Source organism: Cynocephalus volans, chromosome 1 (assembly GCF_027409185.1).
Source record: "Cynocephalus volans isolate mCynVol1 chromosome 1, mCynVol1.pri, whole genome shotgun sequence".
Taxonomy (NCBI): domain Eukaryota; kingdom Metazoa; phylum Chordata; class Mammalia; order Dermoptera; family Cynocephalidae; genus Cynocephalus; species Cynocephalus volans.
In genome coordinates this window covers 5,692,576-5,713,610 of record NC_084460.1, presented here as the reverse complement: position 1 = coordinate 5,713,610, position 21,035 = coordinate 5,692,576, and the positions used below count along the sequence as shown (strand labels likewise).

Below are 21,035 nucleotides of genomic sequence, written 5' to 3'. Positions count from 1 at the left end.
GCAGAAGAAATCAGGGATTTAAATTCAGGTCACTCTGAACTCAAAACCCCATTTTTTCCCTTTTACCAAACGGGTACACAGAAACAGCTTCACTAAATAAAACCAAATATGATAAAAAGGATAAAGGAAGCCACTAAACAGGGCTGCTTAAGCAGTGACACCTAACTGGATTGACTTATAAAAAAATAAATTATGACCCTCACTCATCTTTTATCCTATAACAAAAAAAGTGTAAAAACTATACTTTAAGGGACCACAGAAACTTGGAGGACAAGAAAATCTTAGATATCTGTCACCTCGTTCAAAATCATTTTAATGTAAGAAAATGAGGCCCAAAGAAATTAGGAAAATTGGCCAAAGTCACAAAGCTGGTTGGCAGTAGGACCAGGAATAAAATTTAGGTTTAATCATTCATTCATTTCTTTCTTTAAATATTTATTGAGCAAATACAATATTCCTGGACTATTTTAGATGCAGGGGATAAACATTACATTCAAGTGAGTAGAGACATATAATAACCAAGTCAATCTTTAAAAAAAAAAAAAAAAAAAAGATGATTACAAAGACTAATAAGAACAAAAAGTAATCTGATAAATTAACTTTGTTCTTTGGACAGTCTGCCTTTCTAAGGTGAAACTTAAGCAAGGCTTTTCTTTTTGACACAAATACGCACCTCTAATGATGTGCTACATCTAGCATTTATTATGTGATTTCTATGTACCAGGCAGTGTTCTCACTGCTTTACATACACTAACTTATTTTATCTTCACTACAATCCTGTGAGGTTGTAGTACTATTACATATTACATTTACAGAAGAGAAAACACTAAGCTCCTCTGGGCCTAGCTTTACTTGGACGGAAGTTTTATTATCTGAAACCTATGTATATGCATCATGAAAAGGAGAAGACTGTGCTCAGTGGCTCTCAACCTTTAAGTATGCCTCAGAATCATGCAGGGGAGCTTGTGAAAAATAGATTCCTATTCCAGAGACTTCAATTTTAAAGTATTTGATTTCCAGTACTCTTTCTGAAAACTCACTCTGCTTTATAAAGAACCAACGTGACTAACCTCTCCGTCACCTCAAATAAAGAATTCCTATGCATAGGAATGTGAATGTGCACACAGATATTTCATTAGATGTTATCTGAGAGCCAATTCCACAGCTACAATGGATCACTATCACCTGCCACAGGGTCTCTTTTTCCACAATTCTGACTATACATAGAAATAATGTCCTTTAAAATGTATTAAAGGCAAATAAACACTGAAATTGCCAAATCACACTTTGACGATAAACCAATAAAATCTAGCCCCTATAAACAGAAAAAAGTATATCATCCCCCTGACAAGAGTCCAGTATATAACACACATAAATCCAGTGAAGCCTCAGTTTCCTCATCTATATAAAACAGAGATAGTAATAATACCTATTCCCTAAGGCTACTTTAGGAATGAATGAGATGATATAGGCAAAAGAGCTCAGAAAATTGCCTCGTACATTGTAAGGAATCAATAAATATAAGCTATCATTATTCTTCTGATAAATAAGAATGCATTTATTCTATCATAGATTAAAGAAGCACGTTAAATTTCCCTGAGCATCCAAATAGTATAGCCCAGTGTCCTCTTGCTGTGCATCTCTTTACAGAAACTACTTGAGACAACTTAGACATAGAACTCTAAATCGGCTGCTAATAAACTCATTCAACAACTATTTGTTATAAGCCAATCAGAAACTGGGTTCAAATTTGAGGATACAGAATGAACAAAAAGGCAAGATTATTCTTACCACCATGGAACTTAAGAGTCTACAAGCAAAAATAATTATTAAACATCTAATCACACAATATATAATTATCAGTTGTGATACGTACTATAATGGAAAATAAAAAGTGTGATTAAAGGTAACAATGGGGGGAACCTGACATAGAATGAAGTGGGAATAGAGAATTTGAAAAAGGTTTGTCTGGGAAGTACAGTTAACCTGAATACTAAATGATGAACAACTGTTAGCCAGAGGTGTGGGTGTAAGAACACTCCAGGCAGAGGAACGAGCCATGTTTGAAGCCTCTGAAGCTGGAAAGGGCTCAGCCTGTTTAAGTAACTGAAATAAGACCAGTGTGGTTATGACTCACTGAACATGGAGGAGAATGTTCTGAAATGAAGTCGGAGAGACAGGCAGCAGTGAGAGTATGCAGAATCCTATAGGTTATGGAAAGAATTTTATCCTCGGGGCAATGGGAAGCAAACGAAGAATTTTTAAAATGGGAGTGGCATAATAAACTTTGTGTTTTTAAGAGCTTTCTCTAGGAACTATGTAAAGAATATACTGAACAAGAACAAGAAACAAAGCAGAAAGTCCTATTAGAAGGTCTAGCCCAATATTCCAGACAAGAGATTATAGTGGCTTATTTAAATTAATGGCAGTAAAGATGAAAAGAAGTAGACCATTAGAAGTTGAATTGATAAAACTTGAATTTTATAACAGGTCTGAATTTAGCTTCTATTTCCAAATTCTTCAAAGAGGTTAACACTTAAAATCCTCAGCTGAAGCTAACCTAGAGAGGTCTCCTAATAAAAGTTCATGAGTCAACTGTGACCATGAAACGATACCATTTCACATCCATTAGGACTGTTATATTAAAAAATACACAGGTTTTCTTTTTTTTGGGGGGGGGGGTGGCAGCTGGCTGGTATGGGGATCCCAACCCTTGACCTTGGTATCACAAAGCTGTGCTCTAACCAACTGAGTTAACCAGCCAGCCCCCAAAATATAATAATAAGTGTTTGCGTGGATGTGGAGATAGCAGAACCCTCACACACTATTGGTGGGAATGTAAAATGGTGCAGCTGCTATGGAACACGGTTAGGCAGTTTCTCAAAATACTAAACACAGAGTTAACATATAACCCAGAAAAATCCCTCATAGGTATATACTCAAGAAAAATGAAAACATATGTCCCCACAAAAGTTTGTACATGAATGATCATAGCCAAAAAGTAGAAACCACCCAAACGTCCATCAATTGACTGTTGGGATATTATTCAGCCATAAAAAGGAATGAAGGACTGATACATGCTAAAACACAGATGAAACCTGAAAACATTATACTGAGTAAAAAAAAAAAGCTAGACACAAAACACCACATATTGTATGATTCCATTTATAAAAAAAGTCCAGAATAGGCAAAGCCATACAGACAAAGTAGATTGGAGGTTTCCATGGGTTGGTGGGGTAGGAATGAGGAATGATATCAAATGGGTAAGAGGTTTTTTGGAGGGGATGATGAATATGTTCTAAAGTTAGATTGTTGTGATGGTTGTACAACTCTATGAATATAATAAAACCACTGAACTGTACACCTTTAAATGAGTGAATTTTATGGTGTGTGAAATACCTCCATAAAAATGTTTTGTTTTTTTAAAAGGGGTAAACTGTGAGTAAATGTTATGTTTTCCTTAACAAATAGCAAATAAATCTAACTTTATTTCCTTAATATTCTTCAGAGGACATGTAAGATTTGTCTCTTATGCAAATCATGCTTCTGAGAAGTTTTTAATACATCAACTATTTTAAATAACATAGAACTATTACTTCAGACACTGGTTTGTGAAATTTAAAAAAAAAATACATATATCCAGGACCCAAAAATTCTGATTGAGTAGGTCTAAAATAAAATCCTGGCATTTGTACTCAATGTTCTTTAAAGGGCCATATGTGATCAGATAAGCACTCCTAACAGATTCATTAATTTAAAAGAACCTGGTGACAAATAAACACTTGTGCAAAAAGATGTATCACTCTGTAATGCACATAACTGCCCTAAACTTGATTTTAAAAATTCAGAATTTCACTTAACTTGTTTTAAATTTGAAAAAAAGACATCCCTGTTGCCTTTCCTATTATGCTTTTATCCTTGTGCATGTTGGCATTTGACACAACGTAGAAGCAAAAGCAATCTAGTTTAGATCTTTAAGGGGTGGGGGTGACACTCAAAGAAAATAATGCAAAATCATTAAAAATATAAAATGTAAAATATATTATATTAGGTTTTTTTTTGTTTTTTTTTTTTTTCAAAATAAACAGAAAACCCATGAAAAAGTAAGAAAGCATCTGAGAAGCAAAATTACCCTGGCCTAACAGGATGCAACTATTCTGTCAAAAAACAAACTATTCTGTCAAAAAACAAGACCTATTGTTGAATCTAACCTCTGGGCTCAACATAAACACTCCAGGAGCAGGGTTTGGAATTCAGAAACATTACGTCAATCTGGTGCCAATTCACATAAAGGCAGCTCTGTTTAGCAGAAAGAACTGTCAGAAGACTTAGCACACACTCTCATTTAGTCATGTGACCTTAGGCAAATTAACCTTTCTGAATCCTACTTTTGTCCACTTTCAAAAAGAGGTATCTGTTCTTCCTATTTCAGAGTGCAGTTTTGAGAAACAAACGAGATAATGTCTGTGAAAGTGCTATATACAAATTAAGGGCATTATTAGAATTATTAAGAAAGATATACTTTACACTTTTCAGATACTTAAACTTCAAAAACTGGAAAACTACAAGAAACAAATCCTTTCTCCAAAAACGAACAAAAAATCAGTATATGGATCTCTTCAAGTCACTCGAAGATATTAATATTTTGCCTTTAAATTTCAGTCTCAAAATTGTACTCATTTCTGTGACTCTATCCCCCTTCTTTTCTAGCTCCATGATTACTATACACTAATCCCAAAATTAGCAGCAAGGAACAGGAGATTAAGTAGAGAACAGAAGTTGTAATGAATAAGAAGAGAGGGCTAAGGGAGGACCAGAGCAGAAGAAAAATTTTCACTGCTTAAATATTCCAATAATAAATTTTCTATTGAAACCACATCCCAAGTAGGCAGTACATACAAATGTACCAGTCTCTCCATAAACCATCTTGTGTTCTTCAGCAAAGAATGTCCACTCCAAAGAGAGGCAACACACAAAGGACAATTTTCAATAGGAACAAAAACACACAATTTCCTCATCGGTAAACTGAGGAAGGCAAACAAGATGATCTCAGAGGGTCTTTTCAGCTCTAACATTCCACAATCTCTCACTCCTTGACTCCTCATAGAAAATCTGTTAAAACACATGAGAAGAAAAAAATGGTTCTTTGGTTCATATAAAATATTAAAAGCTCTAAGATTAAAGGAAAACTGAATACAGGTTTTCAGGGCAACATGATGAGTTCATTCAAAGGGATAAAAAGAATCACATTCACCTGATCATTTGTTAGTGAAAGAAAATACACAAATATCATCTTTAGAAGATACCACTCCATCCAGTGAAGATAGTAATCAAAAATACATAGTATAATAAACAAATAAAAAATCGATTAATGTGAATATGACACGAAAGAGACTGGGTGAATAAATTCTGTACTCTAAAAATGTATTTTACTGTCATAGCTAAAATGTGATAATTAATACTATAAACAGAAATTTATTGCCATTTTTAATCTCAGTCAAATTGGTTAGCCTGACATTCCTTCAAGTTTTAAAATTCCTTGGATTCCATAAGCACATGTTGTCAATCTTAAATATAGCTCAGAAACAGCGGTACATTAAAATCTTTTACTGACACAGTAATTGCCTACTCAATATTCCTAATATATCTAATAAGAATCTCAAATCTCACATTTCCAAAACAGAACTCCTGATTTCCCCCTTTTCAACCTGCTTCTCACTCTCACCTTAACAATTTCAGTTTCAGGGCCGACCCTGTGGCACACTCGGGAGAGTGCGGCGCTGGGAGCGCGGTGGCGCTCCCGCCGCGGGTTCGGATCCTATATAGGGATGGCCGGTGCGCTCACTGGCTGAGCGCAGTGCAGGAGACACCAAGCCAAGGGTTGCGATCCGGTCACAAAAAGACAAAAAAAAAAAAAAAAAACAATTTCAGTTTCCGCTCAGCTAAAATATCCTGCAATCATCCTTGATTCCTCTATTTTCCTCACTCTCCACATCTAATCCACCAGGAAGTCCTATTGGTTTGACCTCCAAAATATACCCAGAACCTATCCACTTCTCTCCAATTCTTCTGCTACTACCACCCTGTCTAAAATGACATCTCTCACCTAGAATATTCTAACAAACTCCTGGTCCCTCTTCTTCCATTCTGTTTTCAAACAATCCATTCTCCACATCCAGAGTGATCTTTTTAAAAACACAAATCTCTCCCTCATGTTTAAACACCCCAAAGGCTGCTAACTTAACAGTGAATCTTATTCAGATAGAAACATAAAAGCAAACATCTAATCTAATTAAAACCTGAAAGAATTACACATAAATTTGCACATTATTCTTATAATATCCATATAGCAGGTATTACACAGTGATATTACTTTTTCAAAGACAATGATGTACTGAAAAGTTTTGTAAAGTAACAGGAGCTTGAAAAATAGTAGAACCTAGATATTCTAAATTTCAGTCCAGTATTCTATGGTATAAGTAAAAAACTCCCTCCAGCATCAGACTCAGCATAAGCCAATTAATTAGCATAATTCAGAATATGAAGTTCAATAATCTATATTATTAGATCCCAGGATTGGGAACGTTTTTTTTCCTTTAGAAATTGTGCTAGATTTTATATTACAGTTCTCAATTATTTGTTTACTCCTTCCCCACAAAAGAATATAATAATCTCAACTAACTGTCTTTGGACTTGGCCACGTGACTACTTTGGCCAATGGAACATAAGCAGATGTTAACCACATATAAGCAGAAACTTTAAATGCAAATGCATGATTTGGCTTGGTCTCTGGGCCTTTTGCAATCTGCCATAAGAACATGTCTCAGAATGACGATCTATGGAGCTAACCTGTAACAGGCTAGCAACACAGAGCAGTCACCCTTGACCAACAGCCCCTTATAATGTGCGTTTATTGTAAGACACTGAGGCTTCTGACTGTTTAGTTCCTGCAGCAAAAGCTGACTAATACAAGAATAAGTAAGTTTCCCTGGTATACTAATGTTGACATATTCACATAACTCTAAATTGCAGTGTACATGAATTTATAAGTAGTAATACAGATATAAGTACTATTCTTATCCTCTGTTTTCCATTTAAAAATATGCGTATTATAAACATTGTTAAACTAAAATATTACTACCCTCAGTGTCTGTACTAAAGATAGTTACTTTACAGCTCATAATTCACATTTTGATATTTAAAATACCATGAAAGCAAGCACAGCATGGATTCCAAATACAAGTCCACAGATTCCAGGGAAGGTTCTTCACAAATCTAGAGTTAGAATATAGTAGGCCTTGATGTCCTCCACTTTAAAAAAAACTCAACAAATATGCCTTTTGCAGTCCAAAAATACCTAAAAAATCAATACCTACACCTACACATTTGCCATCAGTAGACTGCAAAATGTACTCATTTAAGAAGGAATAAAGAATAAATTAAAGGTTCTGTGTAATTGTAGTTATTGGTACTCTGCATGGGAAACCAGGAAGTTTTAAGGTAATTTCAGCATATAGCAAACACTCTTGGTTTTTAAAAAGTTCACTTGTTTGAAACATCTTTTCACATGACAAAGAAGGAACTGCTTACTACACAGGCCATAGATACTTATCACCTGCTATTCACCATTTGACCTATTCCAATGTCTAGCTTCTGTTCCCACGTCTCCACCGAAATAGCTCTAGTTAGGTTCCCCGATGAACACCACGCTGCCAAAACCAATGGTCACTTTTCTATCCTTGTGGTCCTTCACCCTCTCCCACTTAAGTAACCTTAACCATTTCAATAGTTTTAAATACTATTCATATGCTGCTGCTTCCTAAATGATTATCCCCAGCACAGACCTCTCTTTGGAATTCCAAACTCATACCTAACTATCTTCTTGACCTAATAACTAGAATGTCTAACAGCATTTCATATTTGATATGGCCAAAAGCAAACTCTTGATCCTTCCACTGAAACCTGCTTCACCTCCAAACTCATCCTCTAGTTTTTCCACCCTCAAAACCTGGTATCATACTCCCCATTAGTTCAGTTACTTACATCATATCTCCGTCATTTGTGTCACTTCCCTCTCCCTTAACCCAGTTCATCCAATCCACCAGCAAATCCTGTTAATTCTACCTCCAAAGCATAGCTTAAATTTATCTACTCTTTGCCAACTCCACTATCACTATCAACTCAAACTAAGTTACCAAAATTCTTTCATGAAGTTCTCTTGCAGCATCCTAACTCATCTCCAAGTTTCTCTTTCCCTCAAACACCTCCATAATCTACTATCTTCATGTAAGAACTAAGAGTGATCTTTTCAGAATGCACATGAGGTCTTATTACTCCCCTGCTTAAAACCTTCCAGTGCACTTTCTCCATATTATGGTCTACATTCCCTAACATTATCTATTTATTTTAACCTCATCTCTTGCCATTCTCCCTCTAACCAATCAACACACTCCTTAAATATGCCACGTTCTTTTCAGACTCAGGACTTTCATACACACCGCACATACCTTCCTTTCCTCTTCTCCTATTTTCAATCAGCTTTTACTAAGCACTCAGCTACATAGTCACCTCTAGAAAACTTACTTTCTTCATCACTATCATTACTTTAAACTGGAATGAGTATATTTCAGAATAGTGCAGAGTGTACATTCTGAAAACCCTTGAGAACATTTCTTAGTATCAAGAAATTGATAAAATCGTAGAATCTTACATAATTGGAAAGGAAAACAAAGATAATCTACTGGCCTCATGTTACATATACAAAAACAAGTCTAGGGAAATCAAATAATTTGCCTGTTTTTCAAGGATAGAACACAGGTCAATTCTCTTCCAATTCTGTTCACTACATTTCCACTTCCTTTAAAATAATCCCAGTTATAGGAAAAAGCAATCCTAAAATTCATATGGAACCACAAAAGACCATGAATAGCCAACAATCACAAGAAAGAAGAACAAAGCTGGAAGCCTAACACATCCTGACTTCAAAACACATTACAGGTGGGGGAGGAGGAGGTAGGCAGAAGGGGGGGAACATATTACAAAGCTACAGTAATCAAAACAACATAGTACTGGCACAAAGACAGACATACAGACCAATGGAACAGAATAGAGTCCAGAAATAGATTCACATATTTACAGTCAAATGATCTTTGACTAAGGTGCCAAGACTACACAATGGAGAAAGAATAGTGACTTTAACAAATGATGCTAGGAAAACTGGATATCCAAACATGCAGAAAAAAAAAATAATAATGAAATTTGACCCTTATCTTACACCATACACAAAAATCAACTCAAAATAGATTAAAGACTTAAATGTAAGACCTCAAAACTCCTAGAAGAAAACATATTAGAAAAGCCTCACAACACTGGTCTTGGCAATTATTTCTCCAATATGACAGCAAAAGCACAGGCAACAAAACCAAAACTGAACAAGTGGGACTATATCAAATTAAAAAGCTTCTGCTCAGAAAAAAACAAAAACAAACAAAAAAACAAATCGAGTGGAAAAAGGAACCTATGGAATGGGAGAAAACAAGTGTAAATCACGTATCTGATAAGCAGTTAATATCCAAAATATTTAAGGAATGCCTACAACTCAATAGCAAAAAGGCAAATAACTTTATTTAAAAACAGGTAAAGAACTTGAATAGACATTTCTCCAAATAATACATACAAATGGCCAACTGGTATAGGAAAAGATGCTCAACATCACTAATCATCAGGGAAATGCAAAAGTATCATGAGATACTGCTTCGCACCTGTTAGGATGACCATTATCCAAAAAAATTTTTTTAAAAAGTGTTGGTCAGCATATGGAGAAAATGGAACCTTTTGCACTGTTGGTGAAAATGTAAAACGGTACAACTGCTATGGAAACAGTATGGAAGTTCCTCAAAAAATTTATAGTAGAGTAACTACGAGATCCAGCAGTACTACTTCAATGTATTTATCCAAAATATCAAAAACAGGACCTCGAAGAGACATCTGCACTCCCATGTTCATTGCAGCATTATTCACAATAGCCAAGAAGTGGAAGCAACCTAAATGTCCATCAACGGATAAAGAAAACGTAATATGTATCTACAATGAACATTATTCAGCCTTAAAAAAAGAAGGAAATCCTGTCATGCTACAATATGGATGAACCCTGAGGACACTATACACTAAGTGAAATAAGCCAGTCATAGAAGGACAAATACTCTGTGAATCCACTTATATGAGATATCTAAAATAGTCAAACTCATAGAAGAAAAAGTAGAATGGCAGCTGCCAGGCAGAGGGGAAAATAGGGAATTGCTGTTCAATGGCTATAGAGTTTCAGTCATGCAAGATGAAAAAGTTCTAGAGATCTCCTGTACAACAATGTTCATATAGCTAACAATACTGTACTGCATATTTAACAATTTGTTAAGTGGGTAGATTTTATGTTATATGTTCTTTACCATAATAAAAAGAACAACAACAACAAAAAAGATAATCCCACTCACCCAAACGTACTAATAGTTCTCATTAGCTGAACAGCAATCCCATTAACAATTGCTTAGACCTTGGTAGCAACTCAGGGAAACTGTTTGCCTGGCTTGGTTAGGGAAGTTTAAACTGCTAGTATACTATACAGTACCATAAAACAGCAACAAAAAAGTAAAGTACCAAGTGTAGAAGAGAGTTCTTGCCCCAGATATTTGTCAAACTTCGTTTAAACAGTAATGCAGGTTTAAAGCCCAAATTACACTAAACTTATTGTAAGCCACTTTTTTAATTCCATAAAATATTCATCTGTCCATGCACCTGCACACATATGCATGTAGATAATATTTCACTGTAGCACAATCTCCCCAAAAGTATAAGGTTGATCTTATAAAGTGTTATCAAGAATAAAAGAAGAAATAATCTTAAATTGCTTGTCATAAGTCTGTGTTACTGGCAAAATTCCTATAAAAGACCTTAAAGGACAAGACAACCCTGTAGAGTTCAACCCAACAACACTGTTACCCACACAATAAGCATACTTCTTAGAATGATAAAGCTGCTGTTCCAAGTAGAGGCTTTCAAAATGTTTTTAACTACAACCCATAGTAAGAAATGCATTTCATATATAATTGTGGAATATACTGACATTTATAAAGCAAACGTATTTCACAGGGCCTATTCTCCAAAACCCCTGTAATCTCAGGTTTAGCCTAACCTTTTAGAATTACATACAGAAATGTTAACCTTGCAAAAGACAGGAAACTTTCCTCAGGCTAAAGTCTTTGTAACACAGCAAAGCTGCTGGACAGACAAGTCACTTGATTGACATGTAAAAATCCTGGGGAAATTGCTATAGAGAAAAACAATGTTTGCTAAGATCAAGTTTTGCTGGTGGATCGACTTAACCTTTTGCAAATTGCATTATGGAATGTCACTTTGCTGTTGATGTTACCAGCCTTTATTTTTAAACTATAATTGGCCATAACCCCACCTATGTTATTTTCCTGTAACTTCTTGGTCTGGAGACTAAATGCAGTGCCAGAACCCCAGTTGGTGGTTAATGTCCAAAGAAAGGAATACCTCTCTCTAGAGGGTTCCAGGAAATTAACCCCTTTGGGGCTCTAACTGCTCGGAAGAAATGGGCTTTGAGTAATCCTTTTTGAGGCTCCATCACTCAGGGAAGAGAGGTGATAGATCCGTGGGAGGCAAAGCAATCATAAATATGATCCATATTTATACACATATACATAATTATATAAAACTAAAAAGTTTCATCAAATAACACCATTTAAATGTATATTACTACATAAACATACCTCAATATTTTTATTTTATTTTGCTGTTCAATTTTTTTAACACTTTGAAATACTAAAATTAATTTCACAACCCACCAATGGACACAACCCACAGCCTGAGAAACATTATATTAGCACCACAACATTGAATGCATGCTACAAAACGTAAAGGTTCCAAAGCACAAAGCAAAATGTCTATGACAATGACTTTTTAATGCTATTCACAAATATCCATACCTTTGCTCTCTAGGTACAGTTTCATGAAAAATTTAAAATCTGCTCTTTGCTCTGGGAAGTGAAAGATTAAAATCTGCCTTTTGTTCTCAGAATTCTACTGACCCCCAAAGTATGTACTGTAGATAAACAGTTTTTGGAGAAGTAGTTTCAGCATGCAATCAGAATTTCTCCAAAAATATCACTGATAATGTCATCACTAAAGCACGGTAGAATTAGATAGGTTTCACGGTAACACATTTCTTTTCCCTTAAACAAGATAAAGTAGATTAAGTATGATTTTAAGTGTCAGTAGAAAGATGTAACTATAAAATCAAATAATACCTGAGCTAATTTTAGAATAAAAGACTTCAAGTTATCCTGAATAAAAAAATACAAATGTGCTCAAGGTCCCTTCTCAATATCCCATCCTATCTCCAGCAACAGGCCCACAAATTTTTTTAATAACCTCCTTCATGCCACATCCCATAAATTTTTTCTTTGTTTACCATCTTTTCAACTGTAACTTACTTTTTTATGATGGGAAGAAAGACCAGATGCCTCTAAAATGGGTTCCAAATCTCCTTGGTGGTTGTCATCACTTCCCCTCGTACCATCAAGTTGGTGCCCTTTTCTGAGCCTTATATGTGGCTCTGGAGTCCTGCTGCACCCCAATCGGTTTTCTGCTGGCTCGTTCATGGGATACCCACACCTTTCTTACAAAGAGGTCTCTCTTTCTGTACTTTCTTCTTGGGAGAATGCAATTTCAGGATAGTTAGCTGACCCTAAGAAGAGGAAAGTTTTGAATAAATATATTTTAAATAAATGCATTAAATGAGTGCTGGGAGAAGATATCAGTTATATACATTCGAACGATAGAATAACTAGCAGTCATTAAGAATAGTAAAAGAATAATGTATAAAAAACCTATACAAGTATTTGCTGAAAGATTATCAAAATCTATTTTTAAATGGGGTGGGAAAAAAAGCAGGACACATGACAACATATATATGTTCCCACTTATATGTTATAAAAATATAAAATCATATAAGTGTATATGTACATAGAATAATCACTGGAAAACACTCAAAACCATGCTCTTTGTACAGAAGTTCACAGGGAAGAATCTAGAGTCCAGAGTGAAGAAAATTCACTATTCACTTTGTTCTGCATGCATTTTTTTTAAAACCGTATATCATATTACTTTTTCAATTTAAAATATACTTAACTATAGAAAGAATATATGTTAAGTATATACATTATAGCTAGGTTTTAAATAACCAATCTTATTTAAACGTCACAATAACTCCACAGCGTATTTTTATTTCTATTTCACAGGTGAGGAAACCAAAATTTACTATACTTTGTATAAATTAAATAGGACAAATTCTCTGAATAGATATAGCACCTATTGATAATGTTTTGCATTCAAAATGCTTAATGTCTGACATTTCAACATTTTGAGTTGTTTAAACTCTAGACTACTCTGGAAGGTAAGAAACTCAGGACCAGAGCATATTCTTTTTATATCCAACTGAACTCTCAAAAAGTACTATACACATAAATGTTTAACGAACATTAGACAGGTGATATTTCAATGTTCTTGAGTGATAAAAACACTTTCAGAAATCATCAATATCTCTCTAAACCATACTGCAGTAAGTAAATTTTCTAGGAGTTCAATCCTTTCAAGTCCCTGGCACTCTACCTCTTAACTCGTAGCACACAAGCTTAAACAATCAGTTGCACAGGCAAATGACATTATCACTAAATAGGAAGAGACCAGGGTACATGTACGTTATTAAATCCCATGAGATTTAAAAGGAGAAAAGGAGAATGGCAAAGTGGGCAGGTCTAGATACCACAAAGAGGTCAGAGGTATATTTTATATGCACGTATATGGATATACAGACTAACAATTAGCCAAATGTTAGTTTCATAAATCATGTGAGTTTGCTAGAGGATTTCTCTAGGGGCTTATGAAGTTTATGGAGCAAGAACAAACACAAATCTTTAAGGATCCCCAAATCTGGGCATGTACCTATCACTTAAAGGTCTGAGAAAGCATATTAAACTACTGAGATTATACATTATGCTACTAATGCTCATTTCTGAAAGAGGAAACTGATACTAACAGTTTACATTTAGTTAATTATTTAGCTATTTAGCTAAATATTTAGCTTAATTATTTAGCTATTACAAAGCTATTTCACACCCAAACAATAGAATACTTAGCAGTCATTAAAATAGTGACTACATTTGTTTTCAGAGAAGAAGCATCAACAAATGTATTTATGTTACCAAAAGGTCAGGCTCGGCTTGCCCTCTCGCCTTAAACAAATGACCTGAAAGTCCAAAAGTTGACGCAAGGATTGGAAGGTTTATTCAGATTACCAGTACTCAACTAAATGTCTAACCAAGCAAACAAAGAGAAAAGAGGAGCAGTGTGGTCCAGTTTAGCCTAGTCCTAATCGGCGGGGCCAACCTATTCCATTAACAGTAATTGATAAAAGCAGTTCTCCCCACTGTTTTCAGCATAAAGAAGAAAAGTATCAACTAGATTCAAATCAGAGAAAGCATAGCCAGGAGCCTTCCAGGGTGCACCTATACAGAAGTGGATACAATCCAGCCAAACAGAAGAGGGCTCAGAAAAAGCAGAGAAAGGTAAAGAGAATAAAGCACTCACTGCCCTTGTCAGAATTTAGGCCAGAGACTCCAGGAGAGATCCATCAGCAGCAGAGACATGGGAGCAAAATAGTCCCAGTGGCCACTTGCCTCTTGCAGCTGGAGTCCTCTCTGGTGCCCAAAGCTTTCCAATTTTTGCCAGTGATTAAATTAGGCTCTTGGATTCCAAAGTCATAGAAATGAACAATGTACCCAACAGTAAAGCAAGCAACGCTTTATTAAAAGAGGAAATAGACTTATGCATAAGGCGGTAGCGACAGTAAAGCTAGCCCCCCCCCCCCCGCCCCCCAGGGGAGCTGTTCAGGGACTTTTATAGGGAAAGGAGTTAAGGGGTGGTAGGCCGGCATCACTGGAGGTGGTCCGCTCTGTTCTTCCTGGCTGCATCATGGGTGCATGCTTAGTAGGCAGTGGTGTTCATCATTGTCACCCCAGGCGGGTCATTGTAGCAGTCACCTTGATGCTTTGTGCGCAGGTGGGAACTCCAAAGGGGTCTTAAAGTTAATCTGTAACTTTTACATTTATAGTAAACAAGCCTTGGGGAGGGGTTTTGCAACTCAGTAAATATGTTTCCTCTCTTAAGTCTGTTTTGTCAGGGCAGCCCATGGGGTAATCATATGCCTGAGGGGCCTCATGACTGAGGAGTGGAAAAGTAACAAAGTGTCCTCTGCAGGGAAAATGGAGTCAGTTTGGTTCACAGGCCTCGCCTTACTGTTTCATTTACATGTGTATCTCACATAATCCTTAAATACAGCCCTCTGAGGTATTATTATCCCCCATTTAACAGATGTGGAAACTGAGAATCGGCTATTAAGTAACTTATTCAAGATCATTAGGATTTAAAAGAGCAGCAGCTGATATTTATACCCAGGTCTTTCTGGACCTCATGAAGTTCATGTGCTTTCTGCTGCCCAACAAAATTAAGATGGGGGAAAAAATGTTAAGAACCTGAACCCTAAAGTCAATTGTTTTACATCACAAGTAAACTATAAAATCAGGATCTTCATTCTCAAACTGTAGCAAGGAGAATAAAGCTTCTTAAAAGTATTCTTGAAAGGGCCGAGCCCGTGGCGCACTTGGTAGAGTGCTGCGCTGGCAGTGCGGCGACGCTCCCGCCGCGGGTTCGGATCCTATATAGGACTGACCGGTGCACTCATTGGCTGAGTGCCGGTCACGAAAAAACGACAAAAAAAAAAAAAAAAAAAAAAGTATTCTTGAAATATGACCACACCCAACTTCTCATAAGCGGGAGCTATATATGGAGGAGTGCTGCTCATTTATGAGAATATAAATGGAATGCTTTATTAGTAAGAATTGTTTTTTTAACCGTCAACTCAGAAAAAGAAAGCAAATGACAAGAAATAAGCTTTCCCAAATAAATTCTTAAGGATTCTCATTAAAATTTTTAAAAATAGGGCCGACCCCCATGGCGCACTTGGGAGAGTGCGGCGCTGGGAGCGCAGTGATGCTCCCGCCACGGGTTTGGATCCTATATAGGAATGGCCGGTGTGTTCACTGGCTGAGTACCGGTCATGAAAAAGACAAAAAAAAAAAAAAAAAAATTTTTTTTTAAATAAGAAAGTCAATTTCTAGGAAAGTCCTGAGATCAATATACATTTCCATCATCAATGATTTCTAAATTTACAAGTACAGTAAAATAAGAATGAAGAAAATAAAGCACTGTAAAATCTTCAAAGAACCCTTCTATACTAAATCAGGAAGGTCCATCAATATATTTTAGTTTCAACAATAGAACTGTTGAAGGAAAAAGCATTTATCGTCAACCCTCAGGTTCCCACAGATCTAACAAAACAGAACACCTTAAAGAACCAAAATCACATGAAAAGATGTTCAACATCATTATCCATCAGGGAAATGCAAATTAAAATCACAACAAGATATCACAACAAACCTAATCAGGATGACTAAAGTAAAAAACAGGAGCAGCGAGGAGATTGACTTCTGGAATGACAGTGTGAGGAGCTCCACTAGTCTAATTCCCAAGGAAACTGGGGAAAGCTATGAAAAACCAACCACTAAAAACCTCTGGAAATGGTCCTTAGGGTAAGCAGCGCAAGTGAAGAAACATCTATTCAAGAACATCTATGAAAACTCAGTGAGAAAGGCAAGAGTATGTGGTATCTGAACATTTCTCTTCCTCCCACCCCCTCCCAGCTCAGAGAAGCAAGACTCCACTCCAGACTGCTAGAGGCAAGAACACAGGGCTCCCCCTGCACACAGATGAGGGGTTTCTTCTCCAGAGGAGCAGAACATCAATGTTTCTCATTCTTTCCCAGCTACCTGCTGCTGAGGCTAACTCCTTGGTGAGCATCGTTTAGAAGTAGGGGCTCCCTTCTTCCGCCTAACCTCCACTTGTGGAATGGAGCCTCTACCTTGGACATGGCACACAAAGAATAATGGAGCTTTGTTCATTCTTGACACAGCTCATGAGATAGTGGTTCCACACCAGGATAACCTCAAGCTACTGTATACCTTCCCAATGAGCACTCATCTCCTGGAGTGGGGCTGTCATTCAGAGAGAAACTTGTCATTGTTCCTACTTCCACACCTCCAGGCTCAGAGATTTTGCCTGGAGAAATAAGCAGGTAAACAAACAAGCAAAAAAACCAGATAGCTTTTAATGTCTTCCCAAAGCACCTGACTTCATTTGCAACACAGTTCTTTAAAGAACAGTGTGGGTTGAAAGGCAACTGGGAGGAGAATCAAGATACAAGCAATTGAGAGAAGAATCAACATACAGGCTAAACCATAAGTTAGTTTGCAGAAAAGAACCAGGGAATAAGTTATCTAGTAGAATCAGAACAAAAATTAAACAATGACCTCAGAAACAATTTCTTCAAAAAAGCCAGAATATGGATTATTCTGTAGAACAATTTACTAGCTGGGTGTGATACAGGAAAGACAGAAAGACGGCCCTACCAAAAGCACTATCATCCCAGGGTGACTGAGGGCATATCCAAAATGACACCTTCCCAAGATACAGTATCAGAGGCTGAACACTGGGGAGGGAAACAGACTTCACTAAAATAATCCAGTCAGTTACTGAACAAATAAACAAGTGAATAACAGTAACAAGCCCTCTAAGGAAGGAGAGACTAGTACCCAGAGCTGCTACAATGTATTATCTACCATGTCCAGTTTCCAACAAAAATTTATAAGGCATGTAAAGAAATCAGGAAGTATAGCCCATACACCAGGAAAAAAAAGCTGGCAACAGAAAATGCCTGTGAGAGACCAGATGCTGAATTTATCAGAAAAAGACTTTAAAGTAGCCATTATAAATATGTTCATAGAACTAAAGAAAACTATGACTTAAAAAGTGAAGGAAATTAGGGGGTTGAAGAGTATAATAACTGAAATTTTAAAAATTACTAGAGGGGCTCAACAGTATACTTGCAGAAGAAAGAATAAGTAAACTTGAAGACAGAATGATAAAGATTATGCAAACCAAAGGACAAAGAGAAGAAGGAATGAAGTAAAATGAAGAGAGTCTTCGAGATATGGCGGGACACCATTAAGTACACCAACATATGCATAATGGGAGTACCAAAAGGAGAGGAAAGAAAGGAATAGGGGGGGAAAGACTGAAAGAAATAACAGCTGAAAACGTCACAAATTTATTGAAAACAATAAACTACACATACAGAAAATTCAATAAATTCCAACTACAATAAATGCAAAGACATCCAGCCTGTCTCATAGTAAAAATGCTGAAAGTCAAAGGCAAGGAGAAAATCTTGAAAACAGTGAAAGAAAAATGACTCATTATTTAAAATGAAACCCAGTAAGATTAGCAGCTGACTTCTCAACAGAAATGATGACAGACAGAAGACAATGAGATAACATACTCAAGTGCTCAAAAAAAAAAAAAAAAAAAACCTGTCAACAAAGAATCTCATATCTAGCAAAGCTATCTTTCAAAAATAAAGGTGAAATAAAAGGTTTCCAGATTTAAAAAAGCAAAACAAATGAACAAAAACTAAAATTAACTTTTCTGTTGCTGGCAAACCCACCTTAAAATACTAACACCTGAAAGCAAGTGACCTCACCTAGAAATCTGAATCTACCCCCCCCAAGAAAAAGAGAACCTATAAAGGAAATTATGTAATTACAAAACATTATACAAACATGTATTTTTTTTTCCTTTCTTCTCTTAACTGGTTTAAAAAACTGATTGTATAAAATATGTATACCACATCCCCTAAGTTTTGATATCTTGTGCTTTTATTTCGTTTGTTCAAGATACTTTCTAGTTCCCCTTGTGATTTCTTTTTTGACCTAATGGTTAAGAATATGTTGTTTAATTTCCACATATTTGTGAATATTGCAGTTTTCTTTCTTTTATTTCTACTTTCATCCCATTGTGACCAGAAAAGATCCTTTGTATAATTTCAATCTTTAATTGATTAAGACTAATTTTATGGCCTAGCAGATGGTCTATCCTGGAGAATGTTCCATATGCACTTGATAAAAATGGGCTACTGTTGAGTGTTCTGCACATATCAGTTAGGTACGATTGGTTTACGGCGGTGTTCAAATCTCTATTTCTTTATTAATCTTCTGTCTCATTATTCTATCCATTATTAAAAGTGGGATATTAAAGTCTCCAACAATTATTTTAGAGCTGTCTATTTCTCTCTTCAATTCTGTCAATATTTGCTTCATATGTTTTGAAGCTCTGACATTTGGTGCATACGTGTTTATAATGATTATATCTTCTTGGTATGCTGACCCTTTCTTTTTTTTTGTTTAATATACTTTTCTTTTTTTTATTTATTCATTTTTTTAAAAATTTTATTTTGTCGATATACATTGTGGCTGATTATTGCTCCCCATCACCAAACCCTCCCTCCCTCCCTCCTCCCCCCCAACAATGTCCTTTCTGTTTGCTTGTCGTATCAACTTCAAGTAACTGTGGTTGTTATATCTTCTTCTCCCCCCACCCCCGGTTTGTGTGTGTGTGTGTGTGTGTGTGAATTATATATTAATTTTTAGCTCCCACCAATAAGTGAGAACATGTGGTATTTCTCTTTCTGTGCCTGACTTGTTTCACTTAATATAATTCTCTCAAGGTCCATCCAGGTTGTTGCAAATGGCAGTATTTCATTCGTTTTTATAGCTGAGTAGTATTCCATCGTGTAGATGTACCACATTTTCCGTATCCACTCATCCGATGATGGACATTTGGGCTGGTTCCAACTCTTGGCTATTGTAAAGAGTGCTGCGATGAACACTGGGGAACAGGTATACCTTCGACTTGATGATTTCCATTCCTCTGGGTATATTCCCAACAGTGGGATAGCTGTGCTGACCCTTTCTTAATACGTAATGTCCTTCTTTGTCTCTTGTAATAGTTTCTGATTTAAAGACTATTTTGTCTTATATTAGGTAAGCCACCCCAGTTCTCTTTTGGTTACTATTTGCATGGAGCATCTTTTTCAATCCTTTCAGTTTCAACCTATGTGTGTCCTTAGATCTAAAGTAAGTCTCTTGTTGACAGCAAATAGTGAGATCACTTTTTTTTTTTTAAATCCATCAGAAAGATGAGAAAAGAAAATGCAAAGTGAAAACAAGATAGGGAGATACCTTTTTATTGTATATCCTTTAGTAGCTTTTGAATTTTGTACTGCATATATCTATCCCAAGACAAATATAAAATGAGTTTTTCAATCTTAAAGATTAGCAAATAATAAAAATAGTTCCAAGCATTACAAACAGTGCTTTTGTACTGTTTTGTACTACCAGAAACATTAGGTATAAGGCACCTTTTAAGAATTTCCAAGAATTTTATCCCACACAAAACATAATGGTAAATTAAACATTCCTTTCTGCATTTAGATAAAGACCATCCTATAACCTCTACTCAATATTAATTTAAGAGTTAAACATGACTATTGGTCTCATCCCTTGGTTGGGACACATATTCACAATGGCACAATCTGAAAAAGATAAAAAATAAAAATGCTGATCATGAAATGACAACCCAAAAAGTCATATTTTTTAATGTAATAAAGAGAAATTAATAGCTTCCTCTCTCGCCCTGTGATCTCTTTGCACCCACCAGCTGCGTGCCACTCCCTGCCATGAATGGAAGCAGCCTGAGGCCCATGCCACATGCGGCTGGCTGCTGCAGAATCATGAGCCAAATATACCTCTTACTTCATAAATTTTTTTAAAAGAGTTAAGTTATTTTATCTACTTATTCTTATAGATAGCATAGAAAAGCCTATTTATCACATACAGCTCTCTTAAGCCAGACCTTTAGATGAAGATAGGAATCAACATAAGTGATTGATTTTCAGTTGTAACAGTTCAAGATAACTCATATTAATAACAGTACCTGGAAATTTG

At 36.0% G+C, this 21,035-nt stretch overlaps 1 protein-coding gene across 1 annotated transcript in view; it reads right to left on the bottom strand.

The window, feature by feature from the left end:
• Nucleotides 1–21,035, bottom strand: part of ADIPOR2 (adiponectin receptor 2) — a 91,388-nt gene that overhangs the window by 30,281 nt on the left and 40,072 nt on the right. The window contains exon 2 of the mRNA XM_063114007.1: nt 12,513–12,766. Within this exon, the coding sequence (XP_062970077.1) occupies nt 12,513–12,680 (168 nt within the window). The 5' untranslated portion in view covers nt 12,681–12,766. The remainder of the gene's footprint in view (nt 1–12,512; nt 12,767–21,035) is intronic.